At 38.1% G+C, this 25,533-nt stretch overlaps 1 protein-coding gene across 9 annotated transcripts; it reads left to right on the top strand.

Annotated features, from left to right (window-relative positions):
- Positions 1-19,654: 19,654 nt before the first annotated feature.
- On the top strand, positions 19,655-25,456 carry LOC129723700 (serine/threonine-protein kinase 3). Of its 9 annotated transcripts, none has more exons than XM_055678068.1 (6): positions 19,655-19,734; positions 20,707-20,926; positions 22,294-23,102; positions 23,165-23,524; positions 23,582-24,093; positions 24,155-25,456. In XM_055678068.1, the coding sequence occupies exons 2-6, from the start codon at positions 20,913-20,915 to the stop codon at positions 24,323-24,325; spliced, it is 1,866 nt and encodes a 621-aa protein (XP_055534043.1). In that variant the 5' UTR covers positions 19,655-19,734; positions 20,707-20,912; the 3' UTR covers positions 24,326-25,456. The 9 variants fall into 9 exon arrangements, with proteins under 9 accessions (XP_055534043.1, XP_055534042.1, XP_055534044.1 ...); XM_055678067.1 differs by having other exon boundaries at positions 19,680-19,841; XM_055678069.1 differs by having other exon boundaries at positions 19,680-19,850.
- Positions 25,457-25,533: the final 77 nt, after the last annotated feature.

The raw sequence follows: 25,533 nt of genomic DNA, 5'->3' as shown, positions 1-25,533 counted from the left end.
AAGTCAACATTGCTTTTCTTGTAGCGCTGAGAAGGACCGATTTTAATTTACTTTTCACTTCGAGCTAGTTTATTTCGTAACGGCTTTAGTTTATCTTAAGCGAACGCATGGAAGTGTAAATTTGGCTGCTTTGCCGTTCGGTGTCATTTTAACGATATGCTTATTAAAGGTTATATAGTTGACGAAAAACTAATGTACTTTCGCGCACAAGGTTCGTTTGTATATTTGTACAAACAGTGTCCAACGCAGCCCGTCCCTTTTTTCACCAGAAAGGGTTAGGCAAAAATCACCAGGGTGTATTAAATAACGAAATTTTAGGACAACATCGCACAACAAGCGTTCAAAAAACGAAAATTAACAAATGAAGTAGATTTAGCGTTACGTGCAGCTTTACACTCAAAAGAATACTTAAATTTAAATTTCAAGCCATTTGTCATCAATTTACATCTGCCAGATCCAGAAGTAAAGTACAGCGCAATTCTTTCGACGATCACCAAAACGAAACTCATATTTCTTTATAATCAATGACGATCCCCTTGATCCGATCAATCGTACGCGAAAAACGTATGGTTACAGTGTAAAGGTATTTTCGATGGGTGAAATGAAGAAACAGAAAAATCCCATACACAAAGATTTGACGAGAATTCAATGAGAGAGCAAGTGAGCGAAGCGATCGGACGGTCTCTCATATTCCCTAGCAAGGTGCAGCTGAATGCGAGAAGCTTACATCTCATACTAACACACACCGACTGCGTATCTATTTGATCACTCAAATAAAGTACTTTTTATGAACAGAATATTACTCAGCTAACAAAAAGCCTACAGCCTGCGCGGTGGACCGAAATTGGCAAGCCCACAAATTATGATAAACCAAACTTAATCCGATCTATGAAAAGAATTCTTCTAGCGGTCAAATCAGTACGCCAAAACCACCTGTTTATAAGCGAAGTCTCACAGGTTGATAAATTTCCCTGATCCCTTCGTGCAAGTCAGTTTCTGCCAAGTTTGCGTCAAGTTTAGCAAGAGACCAAGAGGATATTTCCAAGCCAGAGATTCCTTCACCGCTCACGACGAAAAAAAATTTTTGAACTCTTCGAAGTGGAACGATCGTTTTCAAGGTGTGTCTGTTTGCTAAATTTTGCGAAGAAGAAGTGATCGAAGGACTCTTCAGATACGTTCAAACGCTACCAGAAGCGGTGGCCAATTAGCGCGAGAAGAAAACTCACCATCGTGAAGATCGATGCTTGTAGGATAAAATATGGAAATCTCTCTCTCCAAAAGCTCTCAAGATCAAACGCGAAAGCACTCAGGGCGGAAGAAGCGGCGAGCATTCCAACGATGAATACAATAAAATTAAAATAACACAATAAAGAAACAGGTTATTTTGTACATTTTTTTTGCTCTGCCCCCGTTCTCTCAAGTTCGGCCGGTCATTCCCAGCAAACGTCGTCGACTCGAGTCAACGTCTAGCTTAAGTTGACCTGGCGAATCGATTACTTTAAACCAGCATACGGGCCTCTGCGCGCTAGGTATTGAGTGCTGGTCTGTCTGAATTTTGTGACTACTTTTTGTGGCTTTCACTTGATTAGTAATATCTTCATTGGATTCTCAACTCTAAAAAGTTCTACTTGAGTTGGAAAAGGCTGCACCTCTTTTTGGGCTGTAAACAAAATCTAAATTTCTTCCTAATGGTCTTGTTAGTTGAAGATTTAAATTAAGTATCTCAGTTTAACAAAATCTATAGACCTATTTCCCCTTTCCTCTCTCTCACTAGTGGATCCCGTCATGGATACTAATTATGAGACCCGGTTGAGTTTGATTGACGATCGTCCGTGCAGAGTGGCATTCTGAAGTCACTGGCTTATTTTCATTAAACTTACGCGGCTGTGCACTGGATCATCTAGAACCAATACAGTGAAAGCTATGCAACAGCTTGTATCGACCGGAAACGTGACAACAGTGCATGCGCAAGCCCAGAACCAGTTTTAGAACCACTCTCACGCTCAGTCGCAAGCTTCTCTCCACGTACTGGATATGTGATTGTTTGAGATGATGTAGTGCGACCCGGAAAATGAGAGACGCATTGCGATCTCACCACAGAGAGCGTCAACCCCAACATGTATGCTGTACGTGCGCGCACGGTAACCTAATGTAGGTACGCATACATCACTTCGATCGCGACCGATCGCTCACTTGCCCACCTTTCATCGTATCATTCTCAGCAGCAGCACATATGCACAAGTGCTACTGACTACATTTATCGGGGTGACTCTCGGCGATTATCTTCAGAAAGCTCACTTCGTTGACTTAGTTTTATCTAAATTTCAATGACTTCTTTCATTATGATTCTCCATCGATTTATTATATTAGTTCTTATCATTTTCTCCCAAACGTAGTTCTATTTTTTCCCTTCTATATTGCGACTTCTATAAAATTCAGAGTTAAATAGATTTATTGAACAACGAAACAAGCAAATGATCATTAATTTTCCTAAACAATAGTATAACAGACATTATGATGTTTCACTTTCCAATATTATGTTGACTTTAATGTAAAATAACATCCCATGAGATATTAAGTTTTCGCAATGTCACACACTTGTATCAAAATAGCAGCACAACTCACACATCACAGTTGTTGTGCTTGTCGACGATGATCGTCCGGTATGATCAAGCAATTCGAGCAGTGTATCACCGAGAAGACAATGACCTACAACGTGCACTGACCTATTTTACCACTTACTTTCGTATCGCTCTGGACGAACTGCGCCATAATATACGCTCTTCTGGAACAGCCGTTGTCTGATAGTACCCCTAGACCAATCCGACTGGCGCAGTAACCAAATGTCTGATAATAAATCAAGCAGCTCAGTGTGAATGTTTCCATGGAACCATTATTGGTTTTTTATTGAGCTAAATCAATAATCTAGCATCTCTAGATTAAACCATAAGCTAGTTCGATAAACCAAGTGTAAAGCTCTCCCTTGTATCACTCATCAAAGTGTTTAATTTTCGACTCACTTTATCACATTTCATTTTTTCTCGTTTTTTATAGCAGTGGCCAATCCGAAAGCATTTAATTTAAAGAAGCGGGTATACGATTGGTAGAAATATTTAGTTTAATTTAGTCTTCAACCAATCAGTCACACATCAGTCTTTAACGAATTCGGACAACGCGTCATTCAAATAATGAAAAGAATTCTTTTCAAAAAAAATGCGATAAAACTTGGTTTCAGGACATTCAAATGGTCCGGACTCAAGGAAACAAACGTAAACTGGCCAATTGGAGATGAGAATATTATGTCCAGCTTTTCTCAGTCACACAGAAATAGAGAATGTAACAACAAGCGGCTGCTGACTACTCTTGACGTCGTAAGTGATTGGATCAATTTCGTATAAATTTGACTTCAAAATTTGTCGAGAATTTTCAATACCTATCATACCAGACAATCATACAAATTTCATGAAATATCAATCAATCGTATATGAGCAGAAAATAGTATATGGTCTGCAAAGTTTTTGGTGCAGCGTTGTCTTGGTGAAAAAGCACTTTTTACTTCTCCACATGCGGCATCAGAAGACTGCCAACAAGACTCAGAAGTGTGGTGGTTAATCCATGTTTCATCCATTGTTACGAATCACCGCACAAAAATACGCGTGATGAATGCCAAATGCTCCGTCGAAAGTTCAACATGTTGATTTTTTTTATCAATTGTTAATATATTAACTATATGATCAATTTTACCACGAGAGCTAAGCATGGTGTTGTTAGCAAAACTGTGGTAATATAAATAGTTGAAGAGGTTGTTAATAGAACTCGATCGCAAAGATAGCGTAAAATCACGACGGCCTGTCTAATGTCAATGATGTAAAGTGGTAAATTTCAGTAACAATTCTCTTCTATATTAAATCTCTCTTTTTTATTAAATGATATTTTTTGTTTAAATGATTAAATCTCGCTTTTTTAGTTAATGATCTGCGTTTTAAATTAAATTATTGGTGCAGAATAGCGTTGTTCAATTGACTTGAAGTGATTAGAAAACAGTGTTGAAGGATGTTGGTAGACTACCACTTCACCGTCTAAAAATCAATGTAGGTGGAACTAAATCTTGCACGATGAAAATGTTATGTCAAGTTGTAAATTTTAATTAGAGGCAAACACTCATTTTCACTGCTTCAGTTGAAAATATGTGTTGTTCTTAAAAGAACGGTTGGTTTTAATTTTTAGAAAGCTGGAAATAATTCGAATTACATCTTCTTTTTCGTTTTTTCGGGAGAACAGAATAGACTTGATATTTGACAAAACTCCTCCCTGGCAGTAGTGACGCCGGATAAAAGCTCGTTCATTCCTCATCATTGTGGGTTGCCAACTGCAGATGACGTGGGATGATTCTCGTTTTATCGCCTCAAGCAGCGTACCTTGCTAACTTATACATTTTTGCAGCAAGGCATTACAGTAGCCAGGCACTCTAGCACCAACGCGCATAGTTTCAACTACGCTTCAGATGATAAATACAACCTACCTACGAGATGAACAGGACTTTCTCTTTTCCTTGAATTTGCTGCCTGGAGAGATAGCCAAGCACTGTGTCCAAAAGAACTAAAGCTGTTACCAATTTCTTTTTTTTATTCCATATGCTAAGTATAGATTACAACCGGTCCTTCTCAGGGCCACAAACACGTCCTTGAAGCAGCGGTGAATTTTCTTACCTTGCAAATTATAAAATTATGCAGTTTTACGTTTATTCCAAGCGATCTAAAAGTAACAAAAAACCTAAGTTAATCCACCTAGCGGTCAGACCCAGCCTTTCTCATTCAAACTTTTATTTGTAAAAATAGATTTACATGAACGCTTCAATCCAATAAATGTATATTCACACTTTAGGTTCTAAAATATTGATGTTGCAATCTATACATATAAAAATGCCGTCCGGTCTGTCTGTCTGTCTGTCTGATCCATATAGGCTCGGAAACTACCGAACCGATCGACGTGAAAATTTGTATGTAGAGGTTTTGGTGCCGATAAAGGTTCCTATGATAGTTTGAGACCCCTCCCTCTTCTGGAAGGGAGGGGTCCCATACAAATGAAACATAAATTTCTGCACAACTCAAGAACAAACCAAGCAAATTAAACCGAATTTGGCATGTGGATGTTTTAAGAGGTAACAGATATGTCCATAATAGTTGAACGCCCCTCCCTTTTCTGGAAAGGAGGGGTTCCATACAAATGAAACACAAATTTCTACACATCTCGAGAACTAACCAACTAAATGGAACCAAATTTGGCAGGGGAATGTTTTTAGAGGTAACAAATATGTTCCATAATCGACCTCAGGCAACATTTTGGATTGTAAGATGACAACTTCCGGTTTCTGGAAAACAGCCAAAACTGGCCGATATCCACCCAATATGACAACATCCGGATCTAGAATGATACACAGGAGCTAAAATCGACCACAGATACCAATTTGAATTCTAAGATGCCGACTTCCGGTATTGGGTGTTATTCGATCATTTTCGGCTGTTTCCCAGAAACATGTGCTTCCAGAAGAGGGAGGGGCGTCGAACCATTATGGACATATTTGTTACCTCTTGAAACATTCAACCAGAATGACGCTCAGAGGCGAGAAATTATCTTAAATACCATTTTGAAATCCAAGATGGCGACTTCCGGTTTGTAAAAAACAGCCTTATATAACCAAATACCATCCAATATGAGTATCTCTGGAACCAGAATGATGCAATGAGCTAACAATTGACCTCAGGCACCATTTTGAATTGCTAAATGGCAACTTTAGGAAACAGTCGAAAATGACCGAATAATTCTCAATATGGATATTTCCGAGATGATGCATAGAAACCAAACATTGACCCTGGACACCATTTTGAATTTAAAGACGACCACTTTTAGTTTCTGGAAAACAACCAAATTAACAAAATACCTCCCAATATGGATATTTCCGGTGTCTGATTGATGCCAGAAAATCTGCTGAAAATGACCGAATACCACTCAATATGAATATATATTCAGAATTAAGGCGCTGTACAGAAGCCAAAAGTAGAGGATGTTGTCATTTCGATAAAACCAATCATTTCAAACGATTTGTCTTTTGACTTTGATCTTATCCTATGGCCGATTCGTCGTGCATTGTCTGACTGAATTTGGAACTCAATGAATTTGGAACGTTCAAATAGTACGATAACAAACAATATCGCACGCTTAGCCTTGGGGCTAATAGCGGTCTCGATCAACTAGATTAGTTGAGAGAATTCGTTATCGATATTGTTTTTGGCACATTTTGTATGTGTAGGATAAGTACAACGATACACCGTGCCCCAGTGCTGAGTCGAGAAAATTTCCAGCTCGAAAAGATCCTCGACTTGATCGGGAATCGAGCCCGATATCACAACCGTGTGGGAGAGCTAGCCGACCGACATCGCTAACCACAGAGCCACGGGGACCACAACAAATAGTATGATACCACATTTAAATTATGTTATATATCCACATATATCGATCAAAGCAGGTATAGTATTAAATAGTCTTTGAATTTCTGTTTTTTCCATAACTTTTGAGCCACATATCAAATGGTTATGAAGTTTGTTATTTGTAAGTTCGAGAGATGACTCGTTCGTATGACACTAGTTATGTCCAAATAAGTCATGTAATCTTTGAGATAATAGACTTTCGTCGTTTTATTAACAATTTAATACATACGGGTGCTTAAGTTCGATTATAATCAAATGAAATGTGAACGTATAGGGCAGCCACACTTTGAAACCACGTGTTCAATCATAATTCATCAGTTTACCCTTAACTAGCCCGCTCATCTGATAATAGTATTGATCAAATCGGATGTGTAGTTTCTGAGATAATGAAGTTTCGTGATTTTCACATTTCGGTACATTACAGAAGAAGTAACAGCTCGATTACAGTAAAACTCAATAGGGTGTTATGAGGCAGCTAAACTTATTAATTGACACTAATTTTGTTGAAATCAGATCAGCCATCTCTGAGAAAAGTGAGTAAGAGGTAGTCGTCGGAATATGTTCCTTTTCATAGCTTGATTTCACATTTTTAAACATAACAGGCAAAGTAATAGTCCGATTGCAAAACAAATGAATAGGGTCTTATGGTGCAACTGGACCTTCCATTTGACACTGATTTTATGAAAATCGGTCCAGCCATCTCTGAGAAACATGAGTGAGATTAAACAGTCTCCAGAACACGTTTCTTTTCATAACTTTCGAACCACAACTTCAATCTTTATAAAATTCAAAAGTTAAGGGTATTCCAGATAGCTTGTTCATTTGAAACCAATTTTGTTCAAATCGGTTGTATAGTTTCTGAGATAATGATGTTTCATGATTTTTACATTTTGATACATAACCTTTAAACTAAAAATCCGATTACAATAAAATTTGATAGGGTCTTCTGCGACAACAAGACCTTTCATTTGCAGTTAATTTCATGAGAATCGGTCCAGCCATCTCTAAGAAAAGTGAGTGAGAATAAAAATCTGCACATACACACACACACACACACACACACACACAAACACACACATACACACACACATACAGAAAATGCTCAGCTCGTCGAGCTGAGTCGAGTGATATATGCCATTCGGCCCTTTGGAGCACTTTTATACTTTCGGTTTTGCAAGTGATTGCTATACCTTTCTAGGAGAAAGGCAAAAAGCATTGTTTTACACTTAATGCGATCTCATTCAGATTATCGAGTTAGTTCAAGTTATTTAAATCAACATTTGTTTGTAGTTGTGATTAAATAATGTGTAACACAGAATAATCCGCCAGATTGATGCAATCACACAACTCAGGCAAACCGTTGGATAATTCAGTTAAAAGATATATGCTGCTAGAAATCATGCCGTGTCATATGCAAATGACAATTCACAACGACCAGAAAATTAATACTCTTGCCGGGTGTCACTATTGTGACAAATAGAAGAATATGACAAAGAAAAAGCATCCTACAATCTGTCCCCTACGAAACCCCTCTTTCACTAAGAGTTCGCCTATAAAACATTTTATCGCCGTGCATCGTCTGTGCTTGAATTGCATCATTGTAGGTATGCAATTGATTGAAATTTGGCTCTCTCTCACCTACTCAACCGAGTGTCAAACCGGAATCAGTTGAAAAATTGGTTTAAAAATAGTGTGAAATGTGCCAACCTTGGAAAGGTCATACCACAAAAGAACTAACAAGCTGTAAATCAACAAAATTGTTTGTTGGGTTTATTTTGTGCTGTGAACTGAAACGCAAGTGTATTCCACGTAGATATGAAATGTTTCATCTATTAGCACAGAAGTAGGTGGAATCCAGTTGGCAGTAACGTGTCGATTTTTTACAGTGTATTTGCCCGAGGCTTTCAGCGCCATTTTCATGAACATACTGCTTCCGATGCACTTACACAGGTTGATACTGCTTTTAGTGACCTTTCTAGAAATGTTTCAATCTGCTTGAAGATGATTGCAATCTGCTTGAAAAACCAGGTCGTCATCGAATCAACACCCGAGACGATTGATAACAACTAACTTAGTCGAGTTCTCGTCGACTTGCTTATGAAACATTTGTTACGGTGTCGAAATAGACGTAGTATACACTGATCTGAAAGCGGCGTTCGCTCGCGTAAACCACAGAATACTTCTAGCTAAACTCGAGAAACTTGGCGTTTCATCTCCTCTTGTGCAATGGTTCGGATCGTATTCAATAAATCGAACACTCTGTGTGAAGACGAGCAGTTCAGTTTTCTGCGCACTTCACAAATGTCTCTGGAGTCCTGCAAGGCAGAAAATCTGGACCGCTACTCTTTATGTTATTCATCGACGATATTTCTCTACTACTTCCGGATGATTGCCGTAAATTGTACGCTGATGACGTCAAACTTGTTAAAGTTGTGAGAAATACTGCGGACTGTGTTGAGTTTCAGTGATTAGTAGATGTTTTCAGCATATGGTGTTCTAGAAACATTCTTTCGACAAAGAAGCCAATCCTGTTTGAAAAAACTTTGTCCGGTCAGTATCTATCAGTATCTAACGAAATTATACCTAGGGCCAATCGACAACTCAGATTTATGTTTAAGATTTCCAACGAATTCCGTGATCCGTTTTGTCGTAAAACGCTGTATTTTTCTCTAGTGCGGTCTATCCATGAATTCTGTTCTTTGGTATGGTGCCAATTCCTGCTAGTATTGAATCCGTGCAACAAAAACTCGTAAAAATGCTTTAAGATTCCTCCCTTGGCGTAACCCCTCAAATTTGTCAGCCCAAACTGAACGCTGTCAGCTTCTAGGAATGCGAACTCTTGAGCAGAGACGATTTAAGGCTCAAGCCACATTTATCGGTAAAGTCCTTCTAGATGTAATCGATTCGCAGGGTGGCCACTCAAAATCGATTTTCGATTTCCAGGTTTTTTCCCGGTTTTCCCGATGAAATTAAGTAAAATTTCCCGGTGTTTAAATTAAAAAAAACTATGAGCTAAACATCAATTTTCACATGTTTATTTATGTCCTTGCAAAAATAGTGACATGAAACAATAAAAAATATTTCTCCTTCTTCGCTTTTAGTTGTTTGCGACTTTAGCAAGTATCTTCATAGACACCTCTTGCCTAATTTTCACTCTTTTTATTTCCAAGTCGTTGACAATCTTCGTCTTCTCGTGCTTTTTTGATTCCTACTGCTTTTACTCTCTGTCAACCTACTCTTGAGCTTACAATGCTTCTGAATAAGGATGTCAATAAATTCAACCATCAAACTTCGTTTTGCGTTAGGGCTTAGAAGTTATTTTTTCTCGAAAAAAGTTCTCATGCAACTTTTGATCTCAGACTTTGGGAAGAAGAGCCTCAGAGTGAAAAATATAAAAATGCACATGAAATTGTCATAATATTTTTATTTTTTATGACAAATGTCTTAGAAATGCACAAAACTTCGAGGTCTGTTATTTCGAACCAATTTTTTTTCGAAAACTTCGACCCTGGGACTTTTGAGCTGGGCCCAACGGCATGTATGAGAGATTTCTCAGACCCGTAAAATAAATTCAACCGACACTTTGTATAAACAATTTAAAAAAAAATATTTAAATCAATCAGAGAATGGTGTTACTTTTTCTGGTAATTTGCATGACAAACCATGGTAATTCCGAAATCCACAAAAAAAAACAAAAATTACAGCAAAAACTGTATAAAACGTAATTTGTATGTATTTCTGAACAAAATCATGACAGTTTTTCAGGAATTTAATAAATATGAGCTCCTTTTTCAAAACAGTATACAATGCATACTAACAAAATCGTCTTGAAAATTTCTTTCAAATCAAAAAATGCTTATGTTTTTTAATTTATTTTGCATTGAAATGCAGACTGATTGATATGTTCCATTGTTAAATCTAAATGGAAATCGTTACGTTTCAAATTTTTAGGGCAAAATACCACATTTACGATTAAAAAAAATACTTTTTTTCTAGATTCTGACATGACATTTCAATTTAAAAGCTCTAAAATAATTTTCCTTCTTTTTGCGTAGCTAATGTTTGGTTTTGATATAGAAAAAAATGAGAAATATTTTACAAATAGCTCTTCAAGATGGCAATACAGCAGACAATGGGACGAACATAGAATAAAAAAATTACTTATTTTAATTCTGAAAAAAAAACCTGAATTAATCCACCTAGTGGTGCAGAAACCTTTGTTATACTAACTACCCAACACCCCATTATACTTTATACTTATTAGACCAGTAAACCACAAATCGTATACCAACGTAAGTCCAATTCCAAAAATGAATGAAACGAATTTAAAAGATAGTTTTCAGAAGGTGAACCAAATACGATCATTGAATTATAGCTTGACGTGTTTTTTTTCGATCACAAACCAATTTTAATTTTAATGCAGTTCTTGTTTTTTAAATCCCCATAATCCAGGTTTGAGTATCACTTTCGCTTTATTTTTAGAAATCGCAGGACCTAGAATTATGAATCAGAGTCTTATATTTTTTACGAATTGAAGCAAATTTCTACAAAGCAGGCTCTCGAAAAAATATAGTTCAGAATTATACAAGAAAAAACCTATTCATGAAAGTTGTCAATTTAATTTTATCTCAAATACATTATCTGAAAATGAAGGTTTTTTACGAGATTTGTGTATTTTGGATTTTCAGAGTGTAGTCGAGAACATTATTCTTTTCGAAGGTCTAGGCTGTATGATAAAATTCGAAATGAAGACTTTATAAAACTTGCTGCGATAACGAGAAAGGGAATAACATGGATACTCTGATTGCCCTTAGTCTTAAATTAGAAAGCAATATTTATATCTTACATGAGCACAGTGTATCATATCATAGAGATAAGTAACTTTTCATCTGCGCACACTAGTAAACGTGTATAGCCATGCAAAGTTGCTTTAGTTTCATCCAAACTGTAAATCTTCGCATCTCGATGTTCACAATTTCTCGAAACTTTTTCCTTGTTTTGCCAATTACGTTCACCATCAACTGTAGATTCCTAGTGACGAGTGAAAAGTATATTCAGAACTGAATTTAAAACATAGAATAAGTGTTCAACTGAAAAGTTTTCCAGCTGTTCAAAATGTAGCATTGCAAACGGGTGGCACTAACATATTCGTACGTAAATAGGTCTATACATCTTTGGTAGTTAAAGCTTTTCAAAATATCTGCATCGCTAATTGTGTTACATTTGAACACTGTGAGATCAGATTTTACTACAATGTTTGGCTCCCGAAAGCTGTAGAAGATTCTTATTCTTCGCAAATATGGGTTCAACGTACAATTCAATATATATTTTAGAGAAAGTGAGGACGGAAGCTTCGCAAGGCAGAAAAGAAGCTAAGTGAGCATAGCAGTTTCCACTAAAATCTAATTCAAATTTTTGAGAGAAAGCTAAAGGGTAATTTTTTTACACCAGTTAAGACGCACCACGAAGAGTGTAAAAATTATGCAATGTTGTCAATGATTGTTTTTTTCTTTTAAGAAATAGATAGCGATACGAAAAAAAAAGAAATGGAGGGATGGAGAAGAAGAGAGAGCAGGGAGAGATAGCAGGGAGAGAGACATGAAATATCCAAAAAGTAAAATATCCCATGTCTGAAATATACTTCGGTCAAATTTCTATAGTTCAAGCTACCAATAAAAATTCACACTTAGTATTATTTTTAAAGAGCTCTAGGGCGTTCATTTGAGCATGCGAACATCAAAATCGGAATATGCGTTCTGTAATATGATGAAAATGTTTATTTTGGAATTTTTTTGTTTCGATTCTGATATACTATACATATTAACAACATATTTACACATACATACATACAAGCACACATACACATACATACAGAAATTGTTCAGTTCATCGATCTGAGTCGATTGGTGTATATCACATGGCTCTCCATGCCATTTATTTTGCCTTAAAAGTTAAATATCTCATGTAAAAAATACTCTTTGATCAATATTTTGAGAACTAAGCCACTAATCAAAAATCCACTCGGTAGCATTCTGGGGGAGCACAGTAGCTTTCGTTTGCGTATAAGATCATCAGAATCGGATATTGCGTTCTGTAAGAAAGGTGCGTTAGTTTCTTGCGGCACATACATACAGACAACATACATACACACACATACACACGAACAGACATTGCTAAGTTTGTCGAGCTGAGTCGAATGGTATATACGATTCGGCCCTCCGGATCTTGGATCTATTTTGCGTTTTTGGACCGATTTTATAACCTTTGTTTAGTATAACAAAGGTAAAACGCAAAAAGACGTATAGAGTTTGTGGAAATTTTTGATATACATTCTCTTTAAGATATGTCACTTGAAATGCAATAATAATACTTTTTCATAAAAATGCAAATCAAAACACCTACAATATAAATGTCCTGCTTGTGGTTAAAATCATATTAAAAATCAAGGTTTAAACCGGACCTTTTCCGACCTCAGAAGTAGAACCCGGGTAGGTCCGTTTCGGTTTGGTCCGATATGAAATCGAGCTTTGAAGATTCCAGTCCTATCTGACTTTTGGTCGGACTCCAATGCTGATCACTATTCACAAGAACTTTCAATGCGCCTTCCGCGACGCTGATAGTGTCGTATACGATGTTTTGGGCAACCAAATTTTTTTTCCAGCTGGTTCAAAGCTGAGCAGTCCTTTTTTACATAAGAACGGCGTTGGATATGCAAGATGAGAACGTACGACCATTTTCCTGACAAAATATGTTACGGAACAGCAAAATATGTTTATTTGTCTGATCAAGCTTGATTTTATTCAACGCTACGAGAACTACGAAGCCGCTAGTTAACAACCAGCATTTCCATAACTGGCAGAATTATGCCAATTAGGTCATCATGCAAAAAAATACAGGATTTCACCGCAGGCATGCAGGATCTTGATTTTCCCGGCGTGAAGCCTAATTTCCCGGTTTTCCCGTCTTTTTTTCCCGATGATTTGAAAATCCCGGCTTTTTCCCGCTTTTCCCGGTAGAGTGGCCACCCTGAATCGATGCCCCGGAAATTCTCGACCAGCTGAATATATATGCCCCCGAACGATCTCCCAGATCCAGATCACTACTGGGCTTGTCCCAACGCAGTGTACAATATTCGATTTCAATATCACTGGTGCAGCTTTTACAAATAGACTCAATGTTAGATAACGGGCTTAATTATTTTTTTGCCACGAGAAAGTGTGGCAACATTTTCTGCTCTGAACTCTGAAATCATGGAAGAAGAAAGTTAGGTTAATTTATTAGGTAAGTTGGGATTCCCGGCTAAGTTGGGATTTCCGATGCTCGCTGCGGTAAATATTAAGATCCTTCATATCAAACTACCAAATTTGAAACGTTTTTCTTTATTTTGGATAGTTTCAATTTATACAGATTGTTTTCATCTCCTATATTAACAGGTCCTTGAAAACAAAACTATATGTTTCAATGTATTATCTAAATCAAGACCTAAAGGATATAGATGAAGAAAAAAAGACCTAAAGGCAAGAAACAGTTGATGTTTGGCAAAACATGTATAGGGATACCATCCGTCCTGATTTAGCAGGACATGTCCTGATTTTGATACCCTGTTTTGACGTCCTGATTTATTTTTCATTTTCTGGCATTTGTCCTGATTTTCATAAGGTTTTCAATTTTGTAGTGCGATAATAATATGCAGAATTTTTCAAAATCAATTTTTTTTTTGATTTCAGAGCACAACGGTCACTACGGACGATTTTTTTTAGTTGAATCCTAGTTAAGTGACGAGTGAAATCTTTTAGGTATTGTAACCGTTAAACATTTGGCTTAACGGGGGACTCTACTCTGTAAGGTCGAAAATACTTTTTTTCCCAATGTTTAGAGTAAAGTAAGGTGTTTTGGCTATTATTTTGCATGTCGTGGTTGCACAAATAGTTCAAATTTTAAGAATTACATTTTTGCGGTAAGGTCTCCTGAATCCATACGCGATGAAATATTTATTTTAGCATGTACACATTCAGAGAAAAACGAGTTTAAATTCACCAAAGTACGTATTTTCATGGAAATCTGATTTTCTCAGTCTCCCACTGTAGGTTTCAACTTAGCTTCAGGTAGAGAAGTATTTTGAAGAGCTAAGTTAAAACCTACTGTGGGAGACTGAGAAAATCAGGTTTTAATGGAAAAACGTACTTTGGTGAATTTAAACTCGTTTTTCTCTGAATGTGTACATGCTAAAATAAATATTCCATCGCGTATTGATTCAGGAGACCTTACTTCAAAAATGTAGAGCTTAAAATTTGAAGAACGATTTTTTTATTTGAATTTTTATGAAAATACTTAGTTTTGTGATTTTGTACTGAAATAATTTAGAAACTCCAAAATTCACTCTTACATACCATATCTCATCTACCTGACATGATTTGATACATGGAGCAATTGATACAAATTCTCAGTGTTTGCTCAATTTGTTTGAAAAATTTGAAAAAAAAAATCACAGTAGGGTTGTGTGCAAAGCCACGACCGCGAGGTTGAAGTAGAATACTTTTACACAGCTCTACTTACGGCTGCACATTAACCTACGGCCGGGCGAAACGGTTCACGCCGCTTTTCGCGTTTAGCCTGGCAGAGGCATAATGTGCACGGCCAACACAATAGAAAGGTGTTTTGACATTGAAAATTAGACACGGTTTTACTGGAGTAAGTGTTGGCAAATGCATCTACCGCTAATACCGCCGCTATCGTACGAAAGCGCTTCGTTTCATGTGGGGAATAATATCAACAACGAAAAATGACGCGCGTCTAAGCACACCCGAACTGTTTCGCCATACCGCTTCCATTTACTTCCTCATAACATCCGCCTCATGGAAGTACCGGCTGCACCTACTGCTGAGGCTGTTATCATACTGCTACTGGTACCCAAAACTATTAACTCTTCAAATTAAGTGTTTTATTTGTCCACAAAAGAACAATTGTTCAACTCCATATCGGATATAATGCAATCGCAGCTCTGTAATATTACCGACAGTAATATTCTTCTGAACAAGATGATCCAACTTTTCCATTAGAGGAAGTGCCGGCTGATGTACGGCAAAAATCTCTTCCGATCGCTCGCGTTGGCGTTCGTTCTCAGGCAGAGGCCTGAGTCGTGGTGACCAACCACAGGGCAAGTGATTTGTTTAATTTAAAGGCAGCCACAGGCGCAACCCGCTGATATATTCTGTTACCGCTGAGTGCTGATATCTGCTGCTGCTGCTGTCAACGTTGTGGACGGTCCATCCAGCTCACCTTCCGACTAATGAATGTAGCTAGTTTTCCCAGAAACACTCTTATAGCCGAAGGGTGCTACGTAATAGGCCACGCCCTATCAGTTCAGTTGTTTCATTCCCTAATGTTCTTCAGACAAATTATTCCACAATTCGCATTTGATTTTTGTATCCAGCGAATAAACACCGATGGTGCTCTCACACAGGCAACGGTTTTAACTCGTATCTTATTGCGGTTTGTAACATCAAGCGGTTTCGTTTGCACGCTGTTGCGTGTTGCATCATGTTGCAACTTGGCAGCTGGGAGACGACGAAATTCTGTTTATGCTGATTGATTGAATCGACTTTATATTAGCTCTGCATAGTTGAACTAACTGCTTTTGTGAATGCGTTCTAACAGGGCAGTTTATTATTCAATGTCGGTTATGCTGATCGCAGTCTTTGCGCTGCCCCTACAGTGGGGGGTTTACTAAATAAAGTGAAAATTAGACAACTACAACAGAATTTTATTACATCCCGCACAGAATGTCTGCTTGTGTTGATGCCAGAAAATTATTAACCTTCAATTATTTTTTTATTTGCCTTGAAAAAAGCATTTTGTGGTTCAAAATCGGTTGCTAATTACAACCTTTGAGCTGCCCTAACATTGGGGGAATTTCGATACACGGACAACATGCACTGTGGAAGCTATTTTACGTTCAGTAAATTCGACGTGTGTGACAAATTTAAATTGCTAGGATGCAACACAGAATGCTTGCTTGAGTTGACAAAAATTATTAATTTTTAATGACTTGTTTATTTGCCCTCAAAAAGGCATTTTGATTTTTAAAATTGGATTTCCTGATGGCAATCTTCATGCTGCCCCAACACGGGGGGAATAATGGCTGTCTGGCGACACACGCTGAGAAAAACCGCGCTGCTCCTGAGACGTGGTGACCAATCACAGGGCTAGTACTGCTGCTAAGGAAGGACGACTGGTGTTGTCGCTGTCTCTAGAACTATTATGAGCGGCTCCGGCTGAAACAGGCTCTTATATAGGCCAAATAGCATGTTGTCAATTGCAAGGTATATGATCCTGTCGACCGTGCTTGGGAAGCAACCATATAACGACCAATCAGAGGTCGAATTTTTCGTTTTGACAAGACTTGGCTATTTTCAATAGTACAATAGTGTGAATAATAAAATTACAATTATCTTATTTTGGGAAGAATCTTAGAAGATTTTCCAACCTATTGCTGCAAGAACGAAGGAATACTAACCGATTTATTAGCATTTGAAATTGGACATATTTTTCACTTTTTTCGGTTTTAGATTTTCATTTCACATCCCTATGTAGCCGAACTTCCTGAGAGAAGTATTCTACTTCAAAACACAGACATATTTGCGTCTCATGAAAACGGGGAGGGGTCCAGAGGGGTGGCATCTTCACCAAAACTTAGAGCAACTACTCCTCTTGAATGAAATTTCAAGTTTTCCAGAATCAGCTGTTCCAGTGCTGAGCACGAGCATTTTCAAAAAACAAGTTCCGTCCCTGGTCTTAACGGGATAATCAATTTCCAAAGTACCCGAACGCTTCATTTCACCAAAAACATCATATCAAGAAGACTGGCATCTCTGGATCGATCCCATACAAATGACAAGCGTCAAGTCAAACAGCGCACTCCATCTTTTTAAGGTAGAAGTTTGCATCGCTGCGAAGACAGAGTGGGCTATGTGGTGGTCCAACCTGTGCGATCGGCTTGCATTCGCATCGCCAGCACACACACTAGCATGCCTCAGCTCCACTTTTACTCGTAAGACTGCGCTGCCAAAACTGTCGCTCAGTCTCAGGCAGAGTTCCCAGTCTTCTTGATATGATGTTTTTGATTTCACCCTAAACATCCAGAAAAAAATCACATTTTTTATTTTTCGATGTTCCAGTCAGTCCCATCTAAACGGTAAGTTTAATTTGAAAAAGTTTACATGTGCTGAACATCTGCCTATATATTCAAAACTGCTTAATAATATTAGATCGTTTGAGAAGTATGTTGAACAGGTAGAGAAGTATTTTGGTGTTTTTGAAGTGCAAATCACATTTAACGTGGTACATATATTATTTTAAACTTCAAAGAAAAGCTTAGCTCAAATTTGTACCGAAAAAAAATGTCCTGATTTCTAATTTCAACCAAATGGTATCCCTAAACATGTACCATATTTAATATAATTTAATATTAATTGCTTCATTTTTGAGTACTTTTCTAGTACAATTTTCTGATGTTGTATCTTTCCAAACATTATGACATTAAAATTGCCGATAATGAATACCGAAATGTATATAAAAATATATCAACAAATATCGTTTATTATTAGCAGCATATTTTTTCTGTCTCGTAATAAAAACAAGATTTAAAAAAATCGTGTATAAATCCATAATGTTTTGGTTTATGTTGATCTAAAAAACTTTCCCATTCGAAACGTACCCTTTGAACGGCGAAACAGTTCGAAGCTTTCGTAACAGACCGAGGCGGTGTTACTTGCATACCTTCTTTTTCTCATTCGTTCTTTCGACTGTCAAAAGTTCGTGCGCCTCTTGGGGCCGTCATCAGGGATGCCACATATACATATTTTTCTGTATTTTATAGATTTTTGAACTGAAAAAATGAATGTGAATCTGTATTACAGAACTACAGAATATTGCCAAAAATACAGATTTTACAGATTTTTTTGTTATGAGCATGAGTATGATTGACGGCCCGCGGTTGCTACTCCGTTATTGCCAGATCAGCTGTAATTACACAGAGAACCAACAGATGATGCTTGGGACCAACATGCATCCTCAATGTGTAAAATCTGGTGACCTTAATCTTTATTTTAGGCAATACTAGCGCCGGCCGCATCCTATATAATGCAGGTCAAAGAAGGAATTTGTATAGGAAAATGTTGACGTGATACTCGCTTATTGGAAGCCGAGAACACCTCTGCACTTCCACGAGAAATCACTGGGATGTTGGAGAAAGGGCAAGGTACACAGCAGGGTTCGTTCGTTTTTGTTATACCAATGAACTGAAATCAATTTTCGAATTCGATTCGATTTTCAAAGTTTTGTAAAAAAAACAACATCTGGATTATGTAGGTATCGATAAAGAAGAAATGGAATGTGACTTGAACGAAGCCCGAAAACGAACGTTTCGAAATATTTGTCAGGATTTCTATTCAAAATTCGTAAAACAAATTGCAAAAAGGAGCGATTTCACCGATCCTGTTATAAAAATGGTAGCTTTAAGTAATCTTAAATCGTTCCTGAAATTGGAAAATTTAAATGATGCGATAATTCCCCAAATTCGTAACAATAACTGACTGACAAGGGCTGTCTAACGAATTTCGCACGCTTGAAAAAAAAAACTTTTTGACCGGAAGATTCATTGAAACAAATGACTTAACTTGGTCTGAGCTGTTGAACACCATTAGGCGGGATGGTAATTTCAAGTTTCTATTACAGATCATTCGTGAGAATTTTTTATATAAATCTACACTCCTCGGTTTGTTTAGAACGCATACTTTTAATATATAATTGAAACCAGAAATTGCATGGCCCCTAAGCTAATGATCTCAATTTTAAAAGCTGAAAGCTACGTTGCAGAACAAGGAGATTCTAATATTAAATTAACGAAAACTTTAAAAAATAATAGGTCAATAGCAATAATAGGTTTAAAAAATAAATTTTACAAAAACCTGTATGAACATCATGTAGAGAAGAATGAATTTGTTTAAACATGTTCTGCAAGTAAATTTTTTCCATCCAAGATTCAGAGTTTGCTCAATACAGATTTTTAATACAGATTTTTTGGCCCGAGATACAGATATACAGATATTTTCAAAGAAAAATACAGATATAAATGTGGCAACCCTGGCCGTCATTCGCCGTTCGTTCGTCACGTCAGTTCAGTTTCATTGATTCGTTTGTGCGGTCGGCATCGTGTTGGTGTAGTGAAATTTGCGGTTCCACAAAGGTTGGACAAAAAAATAAAAACAATACGCATGGACGCATTTGTTAGCGAAAAATGCCGGCGAAACTTTTTTGCTATTTATTCAAATGCTCGTGTGTAGTGAAAGAGCTGTAAGGAGGGTGCGGTAGTTCTAATCTCAAATATTTTTGATGCTGTTGGTGAAAATGTTCAAGGATCTCGGTTGAAATTCTTCAAGCAAACCGTAGTGGGGACAGTCGAGACACTTCCATTTTTTTACTACCGCGAAGTACAGTGCACATACACCCTTATTTGGTTTTTTTCGCTCTCCCCCCTGCACGATAGGTCAAATGTATGTTGTGGTCTATACTTAACAAAAAAACATTTTTTTTAGCTACCATAATGGTAAAATCCAAACATGATCGTTTGTTAAGAAGATGAATTACCAAAAAATAATTGAGATTAATCAACCATTCAGCCAGTGTCTCTTATATTCCTAACCACCATTCATGCGACCCATGCATTTTTTTCTATCTTTTGTACTTATTTCTGTACCTGTAGAAATATTTTATTGTAGTTTTTTATTCGTATGGTTGCCACTGCAATCCAAGGTAATGCATCCTAGATAGCGGGATTATTAGCGCTGATTAGACAGACACAAACTCACGAGAAAACAAATTATTGTGAGAATGTCGAGCCCGTTTAGTGCATTCTACTTTTCATCCTTCGCAAGCGGCTGTCAGTGCTCTTCTTAGCCGCAGATATATTTACATACACAGCAATGTACGGCTCAGCTATCCGCTTAAGTAGTGTTTGTTTTCCATAATTTATTCAATTTGGCCTTGACGCCGAAACGTCAGATACCAAACGAACGCATCAAAGTGAATAGCAGCAATTAGAAGAAGGAGTAACCGTGCTCGGAGTGGACTTTGTGGGACAGCACTTTTTTGGCCTACGAACAGTCCGGAGCCTATTTGTCATTCTTCAGCTGATCCTCTGATTTTTTTTACGTTGCAGATGTATTCTATGTGAGCAAGTATTATGTTGATTCGACAGTAGAAGTTTGATGTGTGACTGTGAGTGTGGTGGAATATTGTGTAAACATAAGCAAAAAGTAGAATAAGCATAATAACAGTAGTGCTTGTGTTGGCGATAGACGGCCAGACGAACGAGAAGTTTATCAGTGCAGCATTCTTCCTCAGACCGGAAACGACCGACGAGAAATGTCTTCCAAAAAGTGAGTTACCATTGATTTATTCATTAAGAGTAAATTCTAGAATACATTGTTTGCCAAGAGCTGTAACGAAAAACGAAGGATTAGCGTAGACTGTGTCGCGGTATGTACGTATTTTGCATATCTCGCATGTTTCCGAAAACGGAATGCGAGTAAAAAATAGCACAGAAAGTTTCGAACGTGCCATGGGTGAGAGATTATAAATAGACACCAGAATAATCAATAAAACACGTTACATACATACATATGCCGGCAAGGCGCGCGGACTGTAATAAACACAGCGGAAGGTATACAGTGCCAACAAAGTCTGCTCGCTTCTATCGAAGGGTTTAAACCGGGATTATATGCCAGAGAATGATCCGCGGGTGGTTGGGCCAGTTTCGTGACGTATTAGAATACCGGAACTCACCCCGACACAGGATGGTCATCGGACACTTGTTACACATGCATAGCATGAAGTATATTTTTTTAGTAACCATAACTCTTAATCGAGCAACACTTTTCTCTATAATCGTAGCCATATGCCTCAGTTTTCTTTGAAAAGGGGGAGTTGTGGTTGTACCGTAAATAATTTTTAGGTTTTCTACCGACCGACTGTGTATTTTGCTAAAGAATTTTATTAAATTCTAACCGTTACTACTACCTTAGTTTCTGTTTAATCATTTCGAATTTTCGAGGGCCTAAACCCCACTCCTCCATTACGCACGGCGATGTCCATAATGAAACTTTTACCAAAGTGTCACAAGAATTTCCAGGGTCCAGACTGTGTGCAATATTTCAAGCAGTAATACTCTCACAATTAAAGAACGTACAGGGCACGGAAGCTAGCTTTTAAGCCAATTAGAGAATTGATCTATTGGTCGATATGGAATTTTGCGGCAGAATTTGAAACCGTATAACGATGCGTTTAATCCTGCTTCAATATCACGACAGTATACAGAAAGCGAACAACAAAGATAGCTCCTAGTCTCCGGGTGTATTCTTGTGAAAAGTTGCTAGTTATGTTTTTCCCAGCATGTGATGAAAGTGTTAGACGGAAAAGTTCTTAACACTTTGCACTATCTTAAAAAAATGGTACCACCTAAGGTCGAAATCTAATGTGGTCTCGATCAACATTTCGTTATTGGTTCAAGTGCTTTGATGTTATGGGAAAATCACAAAAATACACCGTAAGTCAGTACCACCCGACGCCAATAAACGAAAGTTCTGTAAATACGTAAGCATTCTAACATTCTTACTCTTTCTGGCGTCGCTCGCTCGGTATTTTCTGGATGTGAAACATGTGTATGCTAATATCCTTTGTTATATCTTGCATAGCTACTGGTGAATTTTATTGAGTTGAAGTTGAAAATAATTTTCCATCTTTTCAGTGAACTGAAAAAACTCTCGGAGGAGAGCCTGACCCGGCAGCCGGAGGAGGTGTTCGACATCATATGCAAGCTAGGCGAGGGAAGCTATGGCTCGGTGTACAAAGCACTACACAAAGAAAGCGAGCAGGTTCTCGCGATCAAGCAAGTGCCCGTGGATACCGATCTGCAGGAAATTATCAAGGAGATATCCATCATGCAGCAGTGCGACTCGCCTTACGTTGTCAAGTATTACGGAAGTTATTTCAAGAATACCGATCTCTGGATTGTGATGGAGTACTGCGGAGCTGGCAGTGTTTCAGATATTATGCGATTGCGCAAGAAAACCCTTTCGGAGGATGAAATTGCAACAATCCTGAGCGATACGCTGAAAGGGCTGGAGTATTTGCATTTGCGGAGAAAAATTCACCGAGACATCAAGGCTGGAAACATCCTGTTGAACTCGGAGGGTCACGCCAAATTGGCCGATTTCGGTGTGGCCGGTCAACTAACTGATACGATGGCCAAGCGGAATACTGTGATCGGAACGCCGTTCTGGATGGCTCCTGAGGTTATCGAGGAAATCGGATACGACTGTGTGGCGGACATTTGGTCGCTAGGTATCACCGCCCTAGAGATGGCCGAAGGAAAACCTCCGTACGGTGATATACATCCGATGAGAGCTATCTTCATGATTCCGACAAAACCTCCACCATCGTTTCGAGATCCAGACATTTGGAGCCCGGAGTTCATAGATTTTGTAAGCTTGTGCCTGGTGAAGAATCCGGAAGAACGAGCCACCGCTACTGATCTGTTGACACATGAGTTTATTCGTACGTATTTGATAGCTTTACCCACCGCTGATCGGAAGCTTAATTTTAGTTTTGTCTTTTAGTAAACGCTAAACCTTGTAGTATTCTTAGCCAAATGATTGCGGAAGCAAAAGAAATTCGGGAGAATCAGAGCTGTAGGCATGCCGCGGCTATTAGTCAAGCGAATAAACAATTGCAGAGTAACAACAATAACATCAGCCAGGAGGTTGATTCGGATGAGGACGACGTGAATTCACGGACGATGAAAGAGTTTCCGGAAGACTGTGGCACACTGGTGCCAGGAAGGGATGATGGTGATGGAACTATGATTGCCCATACAGACTGCGGAACGCTTGTTCCGGACAATGCAACGATGGTAGAGTTGCAATCGAATCTCGGAACCATGGTTATCAACTCAGATTCGGAGGAATCAACAATGAAAAGTGAGTAAAAAAAATACCAAATTTAATTTCCAACATAACAATTTAATTGCCCTACAGGACACGACACCAACCCAGACAAGCCCAAATACCGACCGCTATTTCTGGATCACTTCGACAAAAAAGAGGCGGAGGCAGCAAGTTTTGTCACCAAATCCAGCTCCAACCAGCAAAGCTACGAGGAGGATAGTTCATCCCCGGAAGATGCCCACCAGGATGCCTCGCCTCAGCGACCTCAACCTCAGGTCCAAACCCCGACCAAACAACCACAACAAAAGCAGCAACAACAAATGCCGACATCGAATCCCTCCGCTCCACCTTTAACGCAAAGTCTCGAAGAGCAGCAGCTCAACGAGGAACGGCAGCGATTTCAGTCGCATCTGCAGTTACAACTTAATCAAATCTCCGCTGTCAGCCCAAACATGCATCAAATGCAGCAGTATCAGCCATCGCCGATAGCGATTACGCCGGACGGCTTGGGAGGAGGCGGAGGCGGTGGTAACGGAGGAATAGAAGCTCACAATAGGATTTACAACAATAGAATAAACCTGATTGATAGTGAATACGATTCGGTAGAATAATATTCGTATGGATCTCATCGAGAATACCTTACAACCATCCTCTTTTTTCCAGCTCAAATTCCTCAACTATGAACAGCTCGAGCAGCGGCTGGCAAGTATCGACAAAGAGATGGAAAAGGAACTGGCGGAAACGAACAAACGCTACTACGCCAAGCGGAAGCCCATTATCGATGCCATCGAGGCAAAACAGCAAAAGCGACAGCAGAAGTTGGAGGAATTTTGAGTTCTTATCTAGTGCTAATAGTAGGTATGGTACCATTTTTTCTTTTAATGCCGTTTCGTTGATGTTTTCTACTCTCTGAACATAATTGCGAACGGCAATAACTTTTCCCCTTCGTTGTGACGTTTCTTTTTTTGCTAGAGCATTTATTTTCGATCATCCCCTTTCTCCCACTGGAGAAAAGAGCGTAGCGAAAACAGTAGTTTTAATTATTGAATAACTAAAAAAGTGCGCAGTCAGATTTATTCTGAGCATTACTGGATTATGTTTACTAATGGGTCGATTTGATTCCCATTTCCCCAGCTGCCTAAACGAATGATGCGCATGATGATTTTAGTGAAATAGTGTTAACTTATATTACAAGTGGATAGACTTTTTCGAATTTAACAAATTAATAGCCAACACATTTTTCTCTCAACCTGAATATGGTTTTTAGATCTTTTATAATAGTAAACAGCCTGCGCCAGGGGTGAAGGATTTTTTTTTAAATGATTGGAAGTATTAAACAGAATTGTTTCGGCCAAGCTCCGTCCTCAAACGAATTGTTTAAAAAATACTATCATATCTGTATACAAGATTGTTTCTTGGCCCAAAATCCAAATTATAGATGCCAAAACCATTTACCCTTTACTGAAACTTCGAAGAATTTAAATCGCGTTTATCGAAACTATGTTGGTGCTTTCCGATTACACTAAATTTCTTCTTCTGACAACGGTAACTCGTGGTAACAAAAGTTAAGTGCTATTTACTCAAAATTTAATCAGAACTGGTGTAAAAAGTGATGTAATATAATACTTTGTATCAGTACGAAATCAAGTAGGAAAGAATGACCTCAGAAAAATCCAGGACAGGTAATACAGTTTTTGTACAGAGTAAACTAAAGGAAAACAATTTGTATATTGAGAATCAAGAAGTATCAACCAGGAACCACATTGAAACGGGAGCCACCATTTGTTACAGCATGCCTATATCTGCATAGCGTTACATTTTATATATACAAGCTGTAGATCCGGATTCAAAAAATTGGACTCAAAAGAAATATAACAATAAACTGCATTAGGACGCTCCTCAGCAGAGCAGTTAGTATTCAGAAACAGGTTTTATTGAATACAAGTATAATGTTGCCATGCGTAAGACAGTCATTCTTCGCTATAGAATACTTCGAAAATGTCATAACAGGATAGTTTCTTTGACTAGAGAAAAATATATCG

The sequence above is a fragment of the Wyeomyia smithii genome, chromosome 2 (genome assembly GCF_029784165.1).
Source record: "Wyeomyia smithii strain HCP4-BCI-WySm-NY-G18 chromosome 2, ASM2978416v1, whole genome shotgun sequence".
NCBI lineage: Eukaryota > Metazoa > Arthropoda > Insecta > Diptera > Culicidae > Wyeomyia > Wyeomyia smithii.
The sequence above is the reverse complement of the archived record's forward strand: the minus strand, read 5'-3'. Positions and strand labels throughout refer to the sequence as shown.

What these genes read in the sequence shown, in the direction of transcription:
- LOC129723700 (XM_055678065.1), top strand. Translation starts at nt 22,021, where the DNA reads ATGTGGTCTCGATCAACATTTCGTTATTGGTTCAAGTGCTTTGATGTT. An exon ending in GTTGACACATGAGTTTATTC is followed by an intron (nt 23,103 to 23,164) that starts GTACGTATTTGA and finishes TTTGTCTTTTAG; the next exon opens with TAAACGCTAAACCTTGTAGT. An exon ending in GGAGGAATCAACAATGAAAA is followed by an intron (nt 23,525 to 23,581) that starts GTGAGTAAAAAA and finishes ATTGCCCTACAG; the next exon opens with GACACGACACCAACCCAGAC.